Raw genomic sequence first — 22,184 nt, 5'->3', positions numbered from 1 at the left:
CTCAAGACGGCCACACAACAGCACACCAACCTCGCCAACGCCGCAACATAGCACCACAACGCCCGCACGCACTAGACACTCAAGGACGCTGCACGCAGTGCACAACTCACAGACCCGCACACCAGCACCACGGACACCACAGATGCCGCACACAGCCACACAACTCAGACGCCACACCTACAGCAACACAACTCAGACTCCACACCAGACACGACACACAGACGCTCCACACAGCACACAACCTCAGTTTGCAAACACAGGCCTCCAAACCACTCAACAACACTCACAGATGCCGCACACAGCACACGAGTTATAGACAGTGCATGCTACACACATGTAACTGGCTGCTGGAGGAGGGAGCCAATCAGCCATCCGAGGTTTGTGCTGACCCCAGCAACAGCTGTGGCCGCGGGAGGGGCTGCCTGTCTGTGTGGGACCAGAGCCCCGCAGCCTCTCTGTGAGTTCCCACCGGGGCAGAGCATAGCCACCACCTGGAGGGAGCCCAGGGCCAGCTCTCTGCCCTCATCTGGTCCCCACTCCTGGTGCCGGCCCAGTGAACAGCCTCAGCCTATAATTTGATTTCCTTTTTTTTGAGACAGGGTCTCTCTCTGTCACCCAGGCTAGGGTGCAGTGGTATGATCAAGGCTTATGGCAGCCTCTGCCTCCTGGGTTTGAGCAATCCTCTACCTCAGCCTCCCAAGTAGCTGGGCCTACAAGTCTGTAAGCCACCATGACCAGCTAATTTTTGTATTTTTTGTAGAGATGGGGTTTCACCAGGTTGCCCAAGCTGGTCTTGAACTCTTGAGCTCAAGGGATCCTCCCACCTCGGCCTCCCAAAGTGTGGAAGTTACAGGTGTGAACCACTGTTCCCAGCCCTGCCTGTAATTTGAGCTTATGTTTTTCTCTTCTAAGACGAGAGCTAAGAATGTTTCACACACGAAATGCACTGAAAGCTGAGGGGCCAGGAGAGACTCTGTAATTATGGAAAGGCATGATCTAGGTATGCTCAGCGCGGCCCTTAGGCTTGCTCTGCGCTGTGAATGCCAGTGTGTTCACCTGTGTGTGGAAGCTGCCACCGCGGTCACCCTCTGCCCCAGACTCGTCAGCAGGTCACTGTCAGCACAGCAGCCTTTAGGCCTTGGCTGGGGATAGCAGTAGGTCTAACATATGGAAACAGTTTCTTTCCCCAATTTGATCTTAACTTTTCAGAGATGAAGGAACCTGCTGTTGAGGTAGCTAGGGAAACCGCAGCCGGATCAGTGGCAATTATTAAAACATCTGGGGCCAGGTATGGTGGCTCACTCCTGTAATCCCAGCACTTTGGGAGGTCGAGGCAGGCGGATCACGAGGTCAGATCGAGACTGTCCTGGATAACACAGTGAAACCCCGTCTCTCCTAAAAATACAAAATATTAGCCGGGTGAGGTGGCAGGTGCCTGTAATCCCAGCTACTCGGGAGGCTGAGGCAGGAGAATCACTTGAACCCGGGAGGCAGAGGTTGCAGTGAGCTGAGATCACACCATTGCACTCCAGCCTGGGCGAAAAGAGTGAAACTCTGTCTCCAAACAAAACAAAACATCTAATTACAGAAAAGGAAAATCACACAGGAAATCATCACTTCTTCTTTTTTAAATTTTTTCTTTTTTGAGACGGAGTCTCACTCCGTCACCCAGGCTGGAGTGCAGTGGCATGATCTTGGCTCACTGCAACCTCCACCTCCTGGGTTCAAGCGATCCTCCTGCCTCAGCCCAGTTAGTAGCTGGGACTACAGGTGTGCGCCACCATGCCTGGCTAATTTTTGTATTTTTAGTAGAGATGGGGTTTCGCCATATTGGCCAGGCTGGTCTCGAACTCCTGAGCTCAGGTGATCCGCCCGCCTCGGCCTCCCAGAGTGCTGGGATTGCAGGCGTGAGCCGCCGTGCCCGGGCCTTTTGTTTTTTCTTTTCTTTTTTTTGTATTTTTTTTGAGACGGAGTCTCGCTCTGTCGCCCGGGCTGGAGTGCAGTGGCCGGATGTCAGCTCACTGCAAGCTCCGCCTCCCGGGTTCACGCCATTCTCCTGCCTCAGCCTCCCGAGTAGCTGGGACTACAGGTGCCGCCACCTCGCCCAGCTAGTTTCTTTTTGTATTTTTTTTAGTAAAGACGGGGTTTCACCGTGTTAGCCAGGATGGCCTCGATCTCCTGACCTGGTGATCCGCCCGTCTTGGCCTCCCAAAGTGCTGGGATTACAGGCTTGAGCCACCGCGCCCGGCCTGTTTTTTCTTTTATTTTTTTAGAGATGGAGTCTCTCTGTGCCCACACTGCAGCCTCAACGTCAGCCCAGCTGAGACCACAGGCGCATGCCATCACGCCTGCCCTATAACACTGACAGTAGAGTTGAAGCAAAGATAAGTAAACCAATTGTTCTTATAATAATAATAATAAATCCCTCTTGCCACTTCGCCTTGCAGGAGACAGACACCCTGATCAGCTGTGCCCCCACCTAGGTGCTGTCACTCCAGTGGGGCCACACCACCGGGCCCACCCTCCTGCCTGAGAAGGAGCCATCACTCCTCAGCAGTGCGGAGAGGTGGGGACCCAGGGGCTGCAGGAGCTCTGTTCAAAAGGTGCAGGAAGGACCTTCAGGACCACAGACTTGTGATCTGGGGGTCAGAATCCACTCTGAAGCAAAAGTGCTCTGGGGCCACAGGGACCTTCTTTACTTATGTCCACACACAATTTGGGGCCCATTACAGAAACAGGCAGCAGTGCAAAGAGCTGGAGTACATAGCTGAGGCTCCCACTGGGATTCCTCTCGTCCCCTTGTGCAGAAGGCGCCCCATGTCCTCCCCAGCCAGAGCCGTCCCAGGGCAGCGCCCATCAGGTGCACCCCCAGGCTCCCGCCAGCCACTTACTCTGATCGGCATAGTTCTTGGCCTTCAGCTCCAGCTGGCGCGTCTGGAACTCGTAGTGCTCCACCTGGATTTGCAGCTCTTTCTTCTCTTGTTCCAGAGCATCTTCAAACTCAATGAATTTCTGTGCATGGAAGGGAGGGAAAGAGCAGGCATCATGAGTGAGTGTGGAGCAGCTGCCTTTCACTTGAAGGACCACAGGCTTTGAGGGCCCAGGGGCCAAAGATGTCCCCAAGACCACAAGCTAGCCAGGGGCCAAGCCAGAATGGGGGCTTCCCGCCACATGGCTGTGGTCACCACCCTCTTCAGGCACAGTGAGGAGCCATGGGAGCAGGGCGGGAGAGCCCTCCAGGACTGCATGATTGCACCCTCCTCTCCCTCTGGCGGTGCTCACAACCCCGGGACATGCCAGCAGTCTCCTGTCCAGGGAGGATTTGCTGTGAAGGGAGCCTGTTGTTTCCAATTATGGCTGTCTTCATGGCTGCACGAGACCCGGGCAGCAATGCAGGACCCTGCACTCAGAAGGCTCCATGCTTGGGTTGGCTGCTGCCATCTTGAAATGTTTGCTAATTTTTGAACACAGAGCCCTGTGTTTCCATTTATGCACTGGGATCCATGAGCATGCAGCCAGTCCTGTTTGCAATGGAGCCATCTGACTCCTCTCAACTCCATGCCTCAGAACAAGGTTGAGCCTACTTTTCTGCATCTCAGTTGCAACTCAGCTCAGGACACCATCGTTGCTGGGATAACCAGCAACACAGTCTTGTTCCTAGTCCTTAAATAAAAAGGCAGGGAGAATGGTCTAGGTTTGTAATCTTAACCTTATGTGGTAAGTTTCAGGAAAAAATTATTATCAAACCAAGTGAAAACAAAACACTTTGCAAAATAAAAGCAGCTCATGAAAGGTCTGAGGAGCAGAGGGGCCAGTGAGGCCCCAGGTGTGGCCAGGCATCGATGCCACGAGTGTAATTGCTACAGGAGCCCAGAGAGGCAGCTGTTAACACCTTGTTTATACAGAGTAGAAAACTGGGGGATATTATCAAGAAATTGCACTGGAAGAAGTATAAATACCAGCTGGGCTTTCTTTTTCTTTTTTTTTGAGACTGAGTTTCCCTCTGTCACCCAGGCTGCAGTCCAGTGGCGCGATCTCGGCTCACTGCAAGCTCCGCCTCCCGGGTTCACGCCGTTCTCCTGCCTCAGCCTCCCGATTAGCTGGGACTACAGGAGCCCGCCACCTCGCCCGGCTAATTTTTTGTATTTTTAGTAGAGATGGGGTTTCACCGTGTTAGCCAGGATGGTCTTGATCTCCTGACTTTGTGATTCGCCCACCTCGGCCTCCCAAAGTGCTGGGATTACAGGCGTGAGCCCAGCATTTTTTTTTTTAGACAGAGTCTTGCTCCGTCTCTGAGGCTGGACTGCAGTGGTGTGATCACAACTCACTGCAGCCTTGAGCACCTGGGCTCAAATGATCCTCCTGCCTCCACCTCCTGAGTAGCTGGGACCACAGGCATGTGTCACCAGGCCTGGCTAATTTTTACAATTTTTTTGTAGAGGCTGGGCACAGTGGCTCATGCTGTGAAATCCTGTTTCTACTAAAAAATACACCACAACCTGCACCTCCCGGGTTCAAGTGATTCTCCTGCCTCATTCCAGAAGTTTGGGAGGCCGAGGCGGGCAGATCATCTGAGGTTAGGAGTTCGAGACCAGCCTGACCAACATGGTGAAACCCTGTTTCTACTAAAAAATACAAAAATTAGCCAGGTATGGTAGCACACGCCTGTAATCTCAGCTACTTGGGAGGCTGAGGCAGGAGAATGGCGTGAACCTGGGAGGTGGAGCTTGCAGTCAGCCGACATCGCGCCACTGCACTTCAGCCCGGGCGACAGAGCGAGACTCTGTCTCAAAAAAAAAAAAAAAAAAAAAAAAAAAATTTTAGTCTTGCTATGGTTCCCACGTTGGTCTCAAACTCCTGGGCTCAAGTGATCCTCCCACCTCAGCCTCCCAAAATGCTGGGATTACAGGCCTGAGCGACTGCACCCAGCGTCAGCTGGGTTCTGGAGACAAAGGATTTCTCAGAAGATGGGAATACAAACCGGGCAGTGGATTTCATCTTTTGGGATCTGGAAGATTCACGGGTAGTGGCCACAGCTGTGTTCCCTATAATAACTCTACCCACTCTCCCACCCGGATACTAGGCCCTTCGACGCTTCTTCCTATAGCAGCAGCTTCTAAAAAGGTCTTTGTGTTGAAACCACTGGGGCTCTGCCCAAGAAGTGACTCATCTTGTGCAGTTACTGAGAGGGCAGAAAACCACAGAGGAGGTGGGAGGGGCAGGCAGGGAGCAGGAGGCAGCAGGAAGGGTCTCTGTTACGGGCATCACATGCAACTTAAGGAAAATGAAGAAAAACGAACACTCCACAGCTGGGAAAATGCATGACTTTTCTGTGCAGCGGCACAAAAAATAAAAATAAGCGGTTTTGAATTAACTGTGGCTACAACTAGCATATGAACAACACACACATGCTATTAATCAACTGATAAGAATTTTTTTTTTTCCTTTTTGAGACGGAGTCTCGCTCTGTTGCCCAGGCTGGAGTGCAGTGGCGCGATCTCTGCTCACTGCAACCTCTGACTCCTGGGTTCGTGCCATTCTCCTGCCTCAGCCTCCCCAGTAGCTGGGACTACAGGCGCCCGCCACTACGCCCAGCTAATTTTTTGCGTTTTTTAGTAGAGACAGGGTTTCACAGTGTTAGCTAGAATGGTCTGGATCTCCTGACCTCATGATCCGCCCGCCTCCGCCTCCCAAAGTGCTGGGATCACAGGTGTGAGCCACCACGCCCAGCCTGATAATAACTTTTAACAAAAAGTTGTCTGGGCGCGGTGGCTCACGCCTGTAATCCCAGCACTCTGGGAGGCCGAGGCGGGCGGATCACGAGTTCAGGAGATGGAGACTATCCTGGCTAACATGGTGAAACCCCGTCTCCACTAAAAATAAAAAAAATTAGCTGGGCTTGGTGGCGGGCGCCTGTAATCCCAGTTACTCGGGAGGGCGAGGCAGGGGAATCGCTTGAACCTGGGAGGCGGAGGTTGTAGTGAGCTGAGATCCCGCCACTGCACTCCAGCCCGGGTAACAGAGTGAGGCTCTGTCTCCAAAAAACAAAACAAAACAAGACGAAAAAACAAAAAGTTTTTGTAGGCAGGGAGTGGTAGCTCATGCCTGTAATCCCAGAACTTTGGGAGGCTGAGGTGACTGGACTGATTGACTCCAGGAGTTAGATGCAACATGGCAAAATCCCGTCTCTACAAAAAAAATAAAAAAATTAGCTGAACACGATGGCATTTGCCTGTAGTTCCAGTGAGCTCGGAGGCTGTGGTGGGAGGATCACCTGAGCCCAGGAGGTCGGGGCTACAGTGAGCCCTGAGGCTGGTTCCACTGCACTCCCAGATGACAGTGAGATCCTCTCTCTCTTTCAAAAAAAAAAAAGGTTTTGTAGAGATAGGGTCTCACTATATTGCCCAGGCTGGTCTCAGACTCCTGAGCTCAAGCAAACCTCCCACCTTGGCCTCCCAAAGTGTTAGGATTACAGGTGTGAGCCACCACGCCTGGCCTTGTTTTGTTTGTTTGTTTTTTTGAGACAAAGTTTTGCTCTTGTTGCCCAGGCTGGAATGCAATGGCATGACCTCAGCTCATTGCAACCTCCCCCACCGAGTGCAAGCTATTCTCCTGCCTCAGCCTCCCAGGTAGTTGGGATTATAGGCGCCCACCACTACGCCCAGCTGATTCTTTGTATTTTTAGTAGAGACGAGGTTTCACCATGTTGGCCAGGATGGCCTCGAACCCCTGACCTCAGGTGATCCACCCGCCTTGGCCTCCCAAAATGCTGGGATTACAGGCATGAGCCCCCACGCCCAGCCTAGATATTTTTTAAAGTAGGTAATTTTATTTCCTGTTATATAAAAAATGAAAATAATTATACAAACAATGTATGTTTTTGTAGGAAAATTGGTGTTAGGTAAAAACAGAAAAAAATTTAAATTACAAGGCTCTGTCTATAGGGTCAGTTAAAATTGTGTGACGTGCTTCTGGATTTGTATGTGTGTGCATAGAGCAGATGTGCGATCATCTTGTACACAGTGTTTGTAACCTGATTTGTTCACTGATTTATATTGAAATGCCTTTCAACACCAACAGGCATATTCTACCACCTCCATTTCTGGCAGGTGTGTGTTCTGCTGGGAGTGTGTGGGTAGAGCACAGTTTGCTCAATCCATTATCTCCTTATGGACTTTCAGGTTGCTTTAAAATGTTTGCTATTATAAAAAGGCTGGCCGGGCGCGGTGGCTCACGCCTATAATCCTAGCACTTTGGGAGGCCAAGGCAGGTGGATCACCTGAGGTCAGGAGTTCAAGACCAGCCTGGCCAGCACGGTGAAACCCCCGTCTCTACTAAAAATATAAAAAATTAGCTGGGCGTGGCAGTATGCGCCTGTAATCCCAGCTACTCCGGAGGCTGAGGTAGGAGAATTGCTTGAATCTAGGTTGCAGTGAGCCAAGATCGCGCTATTGCACTCCAGCCTGGGCAACAAGAGCGAGATTCTGTCTCAAAAGAAAAACAAACAAACACAAAAAGCTGTGTGCGCATGCGTCTTTGTACCTCCGCCTGCTGGCCTCTGCTCTCCGAGGATGTGGTCATGCACTGCTAAGTGACTCTTCAGAGGTGTCCCAACTTTACACTCCCCGCAAAAAGTGGGACAGAGCCATTTTGTAGAACTCTCAACATTTCTTTTATACTTTTTTTTTTTAATGAGGCTTTTTTTCCCTTTACTTTTATTTTTCAATTTTTTTGGGACAGGGTCTTGCTCTGTCACCCAGGCTAGAGTGCAGTGGCACAGTCAAGGCTCACTGTAGCCTTGACCTCGTGGGCTCAAGGAATCCTCCCATCTCAGTCTCCCGGGCAGCTGGGAACACAGGCACGTGCCACCGCCACATTGGGCTAATTTTTATGTTTTTCCTATAGAGATAGGGTCTCCCTATGTTAGCCAGGCTGATCTCAAACTCCTGGGTTCAAGCGATCCCCTCTCAGCCTCCCAGAGTGTTGGGATTACAGGCATGAGCCACTGTGCCTGGCCATATTTCAGTCTGTTTCGGAGCCAGCACCACAGGTTTTTAAACGGATGTTGTGGTGTTACGGTACCTTCTAGTATCTAATATCTGCTCTCCCTCTTACATCTTCCTTTTCAACATTTTCTTGGTTATTCCTAATTTTTCCTTCTAGATTAATTTGAGAATCATTTTGAATCACCTACACACATATTTATTTTTTGGTTATGCAACTCACCTGTCAGAAAGCACCAGGTCTCTGCCCCTTAGCAAGGGGCCATTTTTTTTTTTTTTTAAAGATGGGGTCTCAGGCCGGGCACAGTGGCTCACATCTGTAATCCCAGCACTTTTGGTGGCTGAGGCAGGAGTGCCACTTGAGGCTCAGAGTTCGAGCCCAGTCTGGGCAATATAATAAGACCTTACCTTTGCAAAAAATAATTAGCTGGGCATACTGTTGCATGCCCATAGTGCCAGCTACTTGGGAGGTTGAGCCAGGAAGACTGCTTGAGATGGGGTCTTGCTCTATGGAGATGGGTCTTGTTCTGTTATCCAGACTGGAGTAGAGCAGCATGACCAAGGCTCACTGCAGCCTTGACCTACTGGGCTCAAGCAATCCTTCTGCCACAGCCTCCCGAAGCACAGCGACTACCCAGGCGTGGTGATGACTACAGATGAGTCACCTCGCCCAGCCCCTAAGGTTGAGTTGTTGATTTCAGTGAGAAGATGCTCAGGGCTAGACTTGGGGTGACAGAAAACTCATCTCGAGGAAGTGAAGAGTCCTCTGATGGGGCTTTTGGGGCTGGACGCTGGAAAATTCTTATTTATTTATTTTTTTTGGAGACAGCTCTGTTGCCCAGGCTGCTGTGCAGTAGTGAGATCTTGGCTCACTGCAACCTCCATCTCCCAGGTTCAAGCGATTCTCCTGCCTCAACCTCTGAGTAGCTGGGATTATAGGCGCCCACCACCACGCCCTGCTAACTTTTTTTTTTTTTTTGAGACGGGGTCTCACTCTGTTGCCCAGGCTGGAGCATAGTGGTGTGATCTCAGCTCACTGCAAGCTCCGCCTCCCGGGTTCACGCCATTCTCCTGCCTCAGCCTCCTGAGTAGCTGGGACTACAGGCGCCCGACACCTCGCCTGGCTAATTTTTTGTAGTTTTAGTAGAGACGGGGTTTCACCGAGTTAGCCAGGATGGTCTCGATCTCCTGACCTTGTGATCTGCCTGCCTCGGCCTCCCAAAGTGCTGGGATTACAGGTGTAAGCCACTTCACCTGACCAACTTTTGTATTTTTAGTAGAGACAGGGCTTCACCACGTTGGCCAGGCTGCTCTTGAACTCCTGACCTCAAGGAATCTGCCTGCCTTGGCTACCCAAAGCGCTGGTATTACAGGTGTGAGCCACTGCACCCTTTTATGTTAAAGATCCTCTGGCCCAGGCGCCGGTGGGCCTCCACTGCTGTAAATCCCAGCATTAGTCTAGCCTGAGGGCTCTTCGGGAGCGGCTGAGGGCGGGTGGATCCACCTGAGGCTCGGGAGTCTCCGACCGACCAGGCCTGACCAACATGGAGAAACCCATCTCCTACTAACAAAATACAGAACATTAGCTGGGCGTGGGTGGCTGCATGCCTGTAATACGCGCCAGCTACTAAGGGAGGCCCCTGAGGCAGGGAATCAGCTGAACTCTGGCGAGCACAGGTTGCAGTGAGGCCAAGATTGGCGCCATTGCACTCGCAGCCTGGGGCAATAAGAGCGAAAGCTCCGTCTCAAAAAAAAAAAAAAAAAGCATATATATATATAGGCGAGTGAACTTACGCCTGGTGAGAAACCTCCAGCAGCTTTATGGAGGCCGAGGTGGGGGGATCACCTGAGAATGCAGGAGTGTCAAGACCAGCCTGGGCCAACGTGGTGAAAGCCTGTCTCTACTAAAAATACGCAAAATTGGCGGGCATACGGTGGTGCAGTGCCTGTAATCGCTAGCTACTCGGGAGGCTGAGGCAGGAGAATCTCTTGAACCCAGGAGGTAGAGGTTTCAGTGAGCTGAGGCCATGACATTGCACTCCAGCCCAGGCGACAAGAGTGAAACTCTGTCTCAAAAAAAAAAAAAGAAAAGAAAAAAAAACCATTTACTTCTGATTTAAGAGAACCAAGAATTTTCAGACGGGCATGGTGGCTCACGCCTGTAGTCCCAGCACTTTGGGAGGTTGAGATGGGCGGATCATGAGGTCAGGAGAGCGAGACCATCCTAACAAGGTGAAACCCCATCTCTACTAAAGATACAAAAAAGATTACCCAGGCGTGGTGATGGCAGGCGTCTATGGTCCCAGCTACTCAGGAGGCTGAGGCAGGAGAATGGCATGAACCCGGAAAGCGGAGCTTGCAGTGAGGCGAGATAGCGCCACTGCACTCCAGCCTGGGTGACAGAACAAGACTCCATCTCAGGAAAAAAAAGAAAAAATAGAGAGAGAGAACTAAGAATTTTCAGTGGTGGGGACTTGGGGAAGAGAGATGAATATAAGTCTATAAAGCACGATTACAAAATATGAACGGAGCTGAGAAAAATAACGTTTTAACTATCAGCATTTTTGTTGAATGGGCCTGCATAGTACTAGGTTATAAAAAAATAAAAGAACTACTCGGAATACAGCACGGTAGTATCTTGGTCCCAGAGACCTGCTGAAGGTGTAACGGTAGCAAAGTGAAAGCTTTCTGTGCACATGCTCGTGATCCGTGCTGCAGGGCAGCGTGTCTTTGACACGACTACCTCTCTAGCCGAGTCTAGTGAAACGCCGTGTGGCAGCCGGACGTGTGAGGCTACCTGTGGGTCACCTTTGAGCATCCCACGGATCAATGACTCGAGATTACAAAATGAAGGAAAACATGGGTGTCGCTCCTCAGCTGAGACACGAAACAACTCTCACGTCTAGGTACCAATATGCCACAGGATTCCCTTTTTAGACATGTTTTTAAGATGTACTTCCCCATCCCTCCCACGATCAAAGGGCTCTGCTTGAAAATTAAATTCAACTTATGTTTTCAGAATTTGCTTTTCGGTGAATTTCTTCTCTTCTCTTCTCTCTTTCTCTCTCTCTCTTTCTTTCTTTCTTTCCTCCATCACCCAGGCTGGAGTGCAGTGGCGTGATCTTGGCTCACTGCAACCTCTGCCTCCTGGGTTCAAGTGATTCTCCTGCTTCAGTCTCCCAGCTTCCCGAGTAGCTAGGATTATGGGCACCCACCACCACGCCTGACTAATTTTTATTTTATCTTTTTTTTTTTTTTAATTATTTTTTTTTGAGACGGAGTCTCGCTCTGTCACCCAGGCTGGAGTGCTGTGGCCGGATCTCAGCTCACTGCAAGCTCCGCCTCCCGGGTTCACGCCATTCTCCTGCCTCAGCCTCCCGAGTAGCTGGGACTACAGGCGCCGCCACGTCGCCTGGCTAGTTTTTTGTAGTTTTAGTAGAGATGGGGTTTCACCGTATTAGCCAGGATGGTCTCGATCTCCTGACCTCATGATCCGCCCGTCTCGGCCTCCCAAAGTGCTGGGATTACAGGCTTGAGCCATCTCGCCTGGCCTATTTTATCTTTTTTGAGACAGAGTCTCGCTCTGTTGCCCAGGCTGGAGTGCAGTAACGCAATCTCAGCTCACTGCAACCTCTGCCTCCCGGGTTCAAGCGATTCTCCTGCTTCAGCCTCCCAAGTACCTAGGATCACAGGCGCCCACCACCACACCCGGCTAATTTTTTTGTATTTTTAGTAGAGATGGGGCTCCACTGTGTTTGCCAGGATGGTCTCGATCTCCTTGATCTCGTGATCTGCCTGCCTCGGCCTCCCAAAGTGCTGGGATTACAGGTGTGGGTCACTGCGCCCAGTCATACCTGGCTAATTTTTGTACTTTTAGTAGAGACGGGGTTTTGCCATGTTGGCCAGGCTGGTCTCAAACTCCTGACCTCAGGTCATCCATCCACCTCAGCCTCCCAAAGTGCTGGGATTACAGGCATGAGCCACCTTGCCTAGTATTTTCGGTGAATGTCAAGATATATATTGAAATAAACGAGCACAGTGGCTCACTCCTGTAATCCCAGCACTTTGGGAGGCCAAGGTGGGCAGATCACGAGGTCAGAAGTTCGAGACGAGCCTGACCAACATGGTGAAACCCCGTCTCTACTAAAAATACCAAAATTAGCCAGGTGTAGTGGTGCACACCTGTAATCCCAGCTAAGGAGGTGAGGCAGGAGAATCGCTTGAACCCGGGAGGCGGAGGTTGCAGTGAGCCGAGAATGCACCATTGCATGACAGGAGACTGTCTCACAAAAAAAAAAAAAGAAAAAGAAAAGAAATGACCTGAGAGCATAGGGTCTTCCAAAATCTAGTAATCCAAGTCAGGTATTTTAGTATTCCATAGAATGAGATCATCCTTCCTTTTATATGTAAACAAAGTTACACAGTGACTGACTTTTCATGTCAAATATAAAATCAAGACGACAATATTCTGGACTCAGAATGTCAGAGCAATGGCCAGGTAAGTTCTTTCACAGGGCGATCAACAGGCTTTTGGTAACTTTCACAACCCATGGACACTTTCCTGGTGAGTAAAGTAACACATTAAATCCAAACCTCAGCTGGTGTAGTGGCTCGTGCCTGTAATCTCAGCACTTTGGGAGGCTGAGGTGGGCAGATCACCTGAAGTCAGCAGTTCAAGACCAGCCTGGCGAACATGGTGAAACCCCATCTCTATCAAAAATACAAAAAATTAGCCGGGTGTGGTGGCGGGCACCTGTGATCCCAGGTATTCAGGAGGCTGAGGCAGGAGAATTGCTTGAACCCGGAGGGCGGAGGTTGCAGTGAGCCGAGATTGTGCCACTACAATCCAGCCTGAGCAACAGATCGAGACTACGTCTCAAAAAATAAATAAATAAATAAAAATAAAAAATCCAAACCTCCCCTCTCATCTGTCCGTTAGGCCAGGCTCAGCAGCGAGAAACAATTCAGCTCTGGCTGGTTGGTTAGAAACAAATGTTGACACGAATCACAGATCTCGTTCTTTGGCAATACCGATCAATTTGCTTCCTTCCCTGGGAATGAGGGGGCGGTATGAATTCCAAGGAAAAAGGCTCATTTTTGGTCTTTTAAGCAGGCAAACAGTTGGGCGCTGGGCACATCCCTGGCGGATGCCCTTCACAGCTAGTTCCCAGGTACAGGCAGGGACCTTGCATGGCTGTGGTTACCCAGGGCTGGCAGGGGCAGTCGGAGCCCTTTCCATTTCCCACAACTGCCTGGCCACCTAGATCTAAACGCAGAGAGAGGACACGCAGGGGGTGGCCCTGCAGCTACAAAGCTGCCCCCGAAGCCTGCTGGACGGCAAACGGGTGGAGGGAAGGACATTTCTCTATTCAGGTATTACACGTGGGGCGGAGAGATCCGGCCACCAGCTCGCGAATCCAAAAATCAGGTTGAAAAGCAAGGTTTCCTCACGTTTCTGTGAAAGGGACTGCTGGGTTCAGTGTCCACATGAAACAAATCCCAACTGGTTGAATACACACTGATTTTCAAGAATGGGTAAGACAGATGGGGAAATATATATATATATATTTCCCCATCTGTCTTACTAGTACATATACATTTGTATTGGGATATATATACACACACACACATATATATATACATATAAATTTATATGGTTGGTACCAGCGGAAGAAAAATGAAGATAAAACTAAAACCCCAAGTTAAATGTCCCATCCTATGAAACATCTCCCAGGGAAAAATTATTCTCAAGTAAACTTTTATTCTCTGGGCGCATTCTTAGGAGTTTACACTCACTGGCTTCTGAAACTTCCTAACCAGCCCCAGTCTCTGACTCCCTCTGGCTGCACTGGACGGGGCTGCTAACCGCGCCTCCGCTAACCGCGCCTCCGCTAACCGCGCCTCCGCTAACCGCGCCTCCGCTAACCGCGCCTCCGCTAACCGCGCCTCTGTTCGCTCTTCTCCGGAGACAAAGGGTCCTTGCTCTCAAAACAGAAACGCTCTGACCTCAGGCAGGGACACAGACACACACCTGTGCAAGGGCGCACTGGGACTGTGCATTTATCTGGGAATTCATTTCCTGGGGAGAAGGAAAGGGGATGGGAAGGCTGGCTGGGGAAAGGTTAGGGAACAGGAGCCCAAAACTCCCCAGAGGCCTGGGGAGGAAAGGGCACCCAGAAATTTTAACGAAAGGCAAGTTTTGAATCTGGTTGCTGATAACAAGAATGGAAATGCCCTAGGCCCTGTGTGGGAAACCCACTGCACAGGGGAGTGGTCTTGAGGAAAGGCCCTGTCGCGTTTCACGTGGCATGCCCCGGATCTCTTGCCCTAACAGTGGCTCAAAAAAAAATGCAACAGGGTAATGATGTTTTGGGCTCTAAGGGTCTCTGCAAAGACTCATCCCCCTCAGAAGCAGATTCTAGCCTCTGGGTTTCACCGCCAGCCTACCTCAAGCAGTGCTTGGCCCAACACCCTGCCCCGGGGTGAGCGGGCTTACAAGCCACTCACGCGTGAAGGTTACGTAAAAGCAAGCTGCCCAGCTCCCCTGCAGGCAGGCGGATGGACAAACAGCACTGCTGGTACCCTGCTTGGCCATGGAGAAAGGACACACGGCCTGGGACTCGGAGAAAGGACACACGGCCTGGGTGAGTCCCTGAATCACTGTACCGAGTGGAAGAGGTCATAGGAAACCACGTATGCACTGCAGGAGGCCAGTATGCAAAGCTCTAGAAAATGCAAATCAACCTACAGTGACAGAAGGCAGATCAGTGGTTACCTGGGGACAGGTGGGGCAAGGAAGGGTCAGAGGGGGGTTACACAGGGCACAGGGAACTCTGGGGTCTGGGCATCTACACTGCTTGGACTGCAGGGATGGCTTCAGGTGTTCATACAGATTTCAAAACTCATCAAATTGTACTCCTTAAGTATGTACGGTTCAGTGTATGTCAATGATACTGCAATAAAATTCTCACCCACAGAAAGAAAAGAAAAAGCAGCCCAAGGTGAAAAAGTCGATCCTGTGCCCTGAGCACAGGCAGTTCTGAGGTAAGACCGATTTCCCACCAGGCTCTTCTTGGCCTTTTGAGAACTTCAGCCCCTCTCTGCTGTTTCCTGTTGCTGGCATCCACTTTTCCATCTCACAATATTTTCTCCTGTCTGGTCTCCTGTATCTGAAACCCACTCTTTCGGGATCTCCTCACTTTCTGGAAAATGTTCATTAAACAGGAAACAAACCCACCTTTTAAGCATCTTCCTTTCTTGCATGAAGCTGAGTAACTCACCATCTGCCCTTACATGCAGGCAGCTCAGCTAGACTGCCCACAGCCGCACGGTCCAGTATGGAAGCCCTGGCCACATGTTTACATTAATTAAAATAAAACACAGCCGGGCATAGTGGCATGAGCCTCTAGTCCCAGCTCATCAGGAGGCTGATGTGGGAGGATTTGCTTCGGTCCAGGAGTTTGATACCAGCCTGGGCAACATGGCAAGACCTCATCTCTAAAATAAGTAAATACAACTAAAAACCCAGTTCCTCAGTTCCATGAGTCACACCTAAAATGCTCAATGGCCCTATGAGGCCAGCAGCTACTGAACTGGACAGCACCAAATACAACATTTCCATCATCCCAGAATGTTGTGTCAGACAGAAAGGCTACTCCAAAGAGACAGTTCTTGACCTTCAGGAACTGCACAGTTTGGTGAGATGTGCGCAGAGGCAGGGGAAAGCTGGCTTCCCCTTATCCACATACACAGATGGGCTGGGCGCGGTGGCTCAAGCCTGTAATCCCAGCACTTTGGGAGTCCGAGACAGGCAGATCACGAGGTCAGGAGATCGAGACCATCCTGGCTAACACGGTGAAACCCCGTCTCTACTAAAATATACGAAAAAAAACTAGCCAGGCGAGGTGGCGGGCGCCTATAGTCCCAGCTGCTTGGGAGGCTGAGGCAGGAGAATGGCGTAAACCCGGGAGGCGGAGCTTGCAGTGGGACGAGATCGCGCCACCGCACTCCAGCCTAGGCGACAGAGTGAGACTCCGTCTCAAAAAAACAGAAACAAAAACAAAAACACATACACAGATGACCAGCATCTCCGGCTGTGCCGAGAAAGAGAAACAACATGCTCAGGCTGAATGAACCAGAGGGTGCCGGCCCCTTGTTGGCAGGGAACAGCTTAAGTTGTGGAAGCCGGGAGGGAGGCCTGGTGGGGGCCCAGTTCCCCAGGCAGGGGCGGGCAGGCTGGGTGATGGGGGCTTCTCTGGAGGTGCACTGGGGAAGCAGACACCAGCAAATCAGGCAGGGACGGGAATTGGCCAGGTAAACCCCGAGAGTGGGGTGGGGGCAGGTGGTCTAGGTGGCAGGAGCTGCAGGTCTGAAGGACGGGTGGGTGGCAGCCAGAAGACCAGAGGCAGGTGAGGCTGGTGAGCGGTGGGCCCGGTGGGGGATCACCTGGGGGGGACAGCCTCACTCTGTCCACCCAGTGTCCTGGCCCACTTTGTCACTCAGATCCCCTCATGTTATTACCGTCTGAGACGTCCACACTGCCTCAGGAGAGCAATCAGCTAATGCCCCTGCCTGGAATTCAGCCTAGCACTCAGAGACCAGCTATGCTTTGTGAGGATTCTCTGGGCTGGCGAAGTGACGGGGGTGGGAGTAGCCAGGAGACCCTGGGATGGTGGTGACTGGAAGCAGAAAGCAGCAAAGGAGATGAAAAGTGGGGGCATTAAAGAATTCCTGAGGCCAAAAGAACAGCAGGACCTAGTGGCGGATGGACACTCAGGTTGGCAAGGGGAGCTCGGGACCCCAACTTTTTTTTTTTTTTGAGACGGAGTCTCCTTCTATTGCCCAGGCTGGAGTGCAGTGGCGTTGTGATCTCGGCTCACTGCAAACTCCGCCTCCTGTGTTCAAGCGATTCTCCTGCCTCAGCCTCCTGAGTAGCTGGGATGACAGGCACGCACCACCACGCCCAGCTAATTTTTGTATTTTTAGTAGAGACGGGGTTTCACCATACTGGCCAGGCTGGTCTCAAACTCCTGACCTCATGATCCACCCGCCTCAGCCTTTCAAGAGTTGGGATTACAGGTGTGAGCCACTGCGCCCGGCTTTGGGAGCCCAACTTTCAACAGAGCAAAGGAAAACAAGGCCAGAGAGCCGGCACCCCATGCAGCTCCTGGCGATCTTCTGCAGTGATGTTCATGCGCTAACAGCTCATCCTCCTGCCCTGAAAATAAATGGGAACCTGGGGAAAGGGACCCATCCAAAAATCTTGTGCCCCTTACCTGATGCCCATCTGGCACAGATTAAGGATCTAGCAGGCTCTGCACGCCACGGGTCTTCCTGCTGAGGCCTGAGGACGTGCCCTGTGTCTGGTCCCCAGGGCCCATCAGCCAGACCGAGGCAGACCGAGGCACAGCTGCCAAGTGACTGACGCAATGGTCAAGGTCGCAAAGAGCAGAGAACGAGGGGCCACCACAGAACATAGGACACAACAAGGACACAGGGACCCCTGAGCCCCTCACACAGCCAGAGAAAGCAGTGTGGGAAGGCGCCCGCACTGGGGAAGCCGGGTGAGGAGTGTTAATTCCGCAACCTTTCTGGACATTATTTCAAAACGGGTTTTAAAAACTTAAAAATGAAACATATTTCATTTAGAAATCTTAATTTTGGAAGAACTGACTTCTCTCAGCTCTCGGCCCTGTCTGACTGCTGCCAGTGTGGTCCAGGGGCCCCTGCAGCAGAGGGGCAGAGGGGCAGGCTGCGCCCAGCAGCCTCCAGGCCACTTTGGCCTCTGTCCCGTGTTCCCTCTGGCTAGCAGGTACCTCCTTCTCCATGGTTCCTACGAGTATTTGCTCCACTTTTAGGGAGACTGCTGTACTCCTGGTGAGTGGTGCAGCTACACCAGACCAGCTTTCAGAGGCACCTAGGAAAGGCAGCTCTTGCGGACTCATCTTGATAGCTTCATTTAAAAAACATTTTTTAAAAAACTGTTCTTAATATCATAACATGGCAGGAGAAGAAATCACATACTCTGGCTAAGCAGTGGTGAATTTACTATTTGTCATATGAAAACAAAATAAAATTGCTGATGCATCTTAATTCATTTATGGAAAAAACTTCCTGCAGATCATCTGGGGCGGAGGAAAAAAAAAAAGAGGAAAAAATGGCAGACTGATAATCTCTGTAGAGCAAGATTATGGTATTTGTTATCTCCAGCTGAATCCTACCCAAATACTCTATGAAATGAATGACATTTATTTATTTATTTAGTGACAGAGTCTCACTCTTGTCGCCCAGGCTGGAGTGCAGTGGTGTGATCTCGGTTCACCGGAACATCCTCCTCCTGGGTTCAAGTGATTCTCCTGCCTCAGCCTCCCGAGTAGCTGGGACTGCAGGCGCCCGCCACCACATCCGGTTAATTTTTTTTTCTTTTGTTTTTTTAGCAGGGATGGGGTTTTGCCAGGTTGGCCAGGCTAGTCTCGAACTCCTGACCTGAAATGAGGAGGTCAGGAGTTCAATGTCAAATGTTGGGAGGCTGAGGTGGGAGGATTGCTTGAGTCCAGGAGTTTGAGACCAGCCTGCGCAACATGGCGAGACCTCATCTCTTGCCTGCCTCAGCCTCCCAAAGTGCTGGGATTACAGATGTGAGCCACTGTGCCCAGCTGATAACTTTTTTTTTTGAGACGGAGTCTTGCTCTGCTGCCCAGGCTGGAGTACAGTGGCCGGATCTCAGCTCACTGCAAGCTCCGCCTCCCGGGTTTACGCCATTCTCCTGCCTCAGCCTCCGGAGTAGCTGGGACTACAGGCGCCCGCCACCTCGCCCGGCTAGTTTCTTGTGTTTTTTAGTAGGGACGGGGTTTCACCGTGTTAGCCAAGATGGTGTCGATCTCCTGACCTCATGATCCGCCCGTCTCGGCCTCCCAAAGTGCTGGGATTACAGGCTTGAGCCACCGCGCCCGGCCGATAACTTTTATTTAACTAGGAAAAAGTAAGTTTTGGATAAAACTATCTTTCCTTGCATCCTTTCCTTACACAGCATCAAATGCTGAATGATCAGCAAACATCATGATCTGGTCTTGTTGAGAGAACACCCGCTCCAGCTGCCTGCCATGAGCCTGGGGGGTGTTAACAGCAGCAGTTTCTTTAGGGTTAAGAAGATTTTAAGGCAAATAATGACTACTAATACTCACATGTCATCTCTCACACCTTATTTTTCCTCTTGTGAGCTAAGTGGTTGGTCACTATGGGAGAAGGGCTCTTTGCCGCCCGGGTAAGTAGGGCAAACGTGGCGGCTCTGCACAGCCCTCCTCTGGAGCTGCACGGGACGGTGCATGTGGAGGCAGCATCTGCTCCTCGCCAGCCGCCACCCCGTTCAGCTGCCATTTCCCACCTTCTTTTCCACTGAGAAAGAACTTGAGGGATTTAGAAAACTTTGTAACAGAAACTGCACAACCAGAAACTGCACTGTCTGGTAGGTGGACAGCAATGTCCGGTGCCTGCCGTCCATGGCGGCCCTGAGAACCCGTCAAGGGCTCTCCCCTGACTCTGCTACATCTGCCTACCCACAGTTCTCCAGGCAACCAACAGCCAGTGATGGTGCTTGGATCTTGAGATGAAACTGACTTGCGAAGTCCGCGGCCACTGCAGCCCAGCGAGGGGAAGAGGATGGACCCAGGGTGTGTGGCTCCTGAGGGCCGGGCTGACACTCAGGCTGGGGTCTGCAGACTCCACAGCTTGGGTCACTCTCTCGGGAGACCCCACCCTCTCTAGCTCCCGTCACTCCCATACACCCAGCTGCCTGGTCTCAGAGCACACTGGGAATCACTGTGGTTATTACCAGCAAGAAGATGGGAACAGGGATGTCTGCTCTGCTCAGGCTTTTTCAAAACCCTGCAGATTCTGTCTGCTCAGAGGCTGCAGTGGCTCAGGTTACCCAGCTCTGACTAAGCCTTCTTGAGCTGAGTGGCTGGGGACGGAGCTTCTGCTGACAGCTCACCCAGGAGCTCCTCTGCAACAAGACATGCCTGCAGCATGTGACGTCCCGCTCCCCTCTTATCAGACACACGTCTATGTGATCACAAGTCCCTGCCTAGAAAAGACGCTGACCCACAGGGAGCAATGGTCTACAAAGCTGGAAATGAAGGTCTGCTTGATTCAGTAGAGGAGGAGGCGTGCCAAATGTTGACAGCATCGAGCCCTTTTCCTTAGTTGTAAGGCCCTGAGGTCTTTCCAAGGGCGCACTGTTAGCGTTTAATCACAGCCTCCATGCTGGCCAAGCATTGGTTGGCTTCGGGGCTCGGCTCCGGAAGCTCTCCCTGCAGCTTCTCTAAAGAGCTGGGGCAATGGTGGGTCTCAGACTAAAGGCGAGAGCTTTGCAAACCACAAGCACACCCGCCAGCTCAGTCCAGCGGGAGCCCTGGGGGAGGGCAGATGCACTCATGGCAGCTTACATGTGAACCGCACAGAGCTGGGCAGCGCCTATCCCATGCAGAGCTCATTTTTAAGCGGCAAGGTTATAATTTCTAGCCTTAACGTTGGCCATCTTGATTTTCTCCTGTCAGTTCCTTCTCATCCACTATACTGACCACATAGGTACAAGGTGAAAGAGAAGAAACCCACCTGAAATCTAGGTCAGGCCGCTGAGTGTGGGAGAGAAGTGGAGGGTGGTGCCCAGCACAGCGGGGCAACCACAGCTCCACAGCTGAGCGAGGGGAGCCCTGGCACTCCAAGCTTCTGGGGAGCAGCCCTCCGGTGCCTGCAGCTGCCTGACATGGAAGCAAGCGCCCAGGCCGGCGTCGGGTTCACTCTGCATCCTGGCTGGGCACTTCTGGGGTGGGTGACCTTGGTTCAGCCCCTCCACTTCTCGGGACAAGTTTCCTTCCCAGTAAAATGCCCACAGTCACCCTGAGCTCCAACATCCATGAACCCTTGCGTTCCCTAAGGTTGAGAACTTTAACTCAGTTTTGCTGGAACCGTGGCATTCCAATCAACACACAACTGCCTCCCGACAGACATGACCCAAACGCAATAGAAACTGCGGTAAAGGAGGCATGATATAACATACTGTTATTATTTTTATAAACACGTTTTAAACCAAACTAGGCCATAAATCACCTTGGTTTCAGAAAAAGCCAAAATACTGACACCATCTTTTATTTTCCTATTAAAGCCAAGAATGTGTTAATCCAAATTACTTGAAAAGAAATTGAAGCTCATTTCCTAAGACATGTCTATTCACAAGTCAAACAGCATTACCTAACTTCTAGAATGAGGCAATTTCTGGGCTTAAGAGATCGCCCTAGTGCACTTCACTCCTTTGATGGAAAATCAAACCCCAGGCAGGCGACAGGCCAAGGTCACAGAGGCAAAGCAGGGATGGGAACCAGCCTCCCTGAACCTGTTTCCCACAAAGGGCGAGGCTCTGGGCCCACATGCAGGCAGGCCGAGCTCGGTATCTGACGGTGAATGAATGAAGCTAAGTGGAGCTCCCCACAGGGCACGGCTCTTGTAACTGCTTCACAAATAAGCGATTTCCAGGTTATGGAGACATCCTAGCCCAGAATTAAACGCTTCAAACTCAGACTTTTAACTCCTCAGAAGCCAGAGTGGCTTCTCAGCCCTGGCTACATCAGCTAACAATCTCGCCAAGCAAGGAACCAAGTGGCAAAGAGATCACCTCCAGAAACTCGAGTGTTCCTTCTGCTGACAGAGGAGCAGCCCGCCTTGCGGCCTTGTTCTGTGTTTACATCAACCACCCAATTCACCCATGTCACAGACCTTCAAAATACGGGATTAGGGACAAGGCAAGGCCTCCAACATCATCAGCAGACGGCTGCAGCACCCTAAGAACACCAGAGATTCCTTTTCTAGGTGGGTTTTGAATGGCAGCCAACAGAGGTAGCACTTGGGATCGGGAAACGGTTTTGACTGAACACACGCACGAAAGCAAAGGGAATTGGCATGCAGAGGTGGGTGGGGAGGGGAGAGTGAGGCCTGGCTTTGAAGCTGAACTCCCCGGGGATGACGCCAGGCACATCGGGTTTGGGGCTGAGCGTTCAGGGCTGGGGCCCGGAGGAGGGGCCAGGGCCCAGGCCTGGGCGGAAAACGGGGTCCCCGGGGATCGGGGTGGGGTCCCGGGGCAGGCGGGGGGTGCTCTAGGGAGGTGTCTCACGGCGGGCAGAGGGGTGG

The 22,184-nt window shown here is 51.5% G+C and overlaps 1 protein-coding gene across 8 annotated transcripts in view; it reads right to left on the bottom strand.

Moving 5' to 3' along the window:
• The window catches only part of MAPK8IP3 (mitogen-activated protein kinase 8 interacting protein 3), a 62,900-nt gene that overhangs the window by 39,692 nt on the left and 1,024 nt on the right, over window positions 1–22,184 (bottom strand). For all 8 annotated transcript variants that reach the window (XM_017858323.1, XM_017858324.1, XM_017858319.1 and 5 more), the window contains exon 2: window positions 2,892–3,012. In XM_017858323.1, the coding sequence (XP_017713812.1) occupies window positions 2,892–3,012 (121 nt within the window). The remainder of the gene's footprint in view (window positions 1–2,891; window positions 3,013–22,184) is intronic.

This window comes from Rhinopithecus bieti, unplaced genomic scaffold (genome assembly GCF_001698545.2).
Source record: "Rhinopithecus bieti isolate Rb0 unplaced genomic scaffold, ASM169854v2 scaffold_47707, whole genome shotgun sequence".
Lineage (NCBI taxonomy): Eukaryota > Metazoa > Chordata > Mammalia > Primates > Cercopithecidae > Rhinopithecus > Rhinopithecus bieti.
Note: the sequence above shows the minus strand (reverse complement) of the source record. Positions and strands in the feature narration are given on the sequence as shown.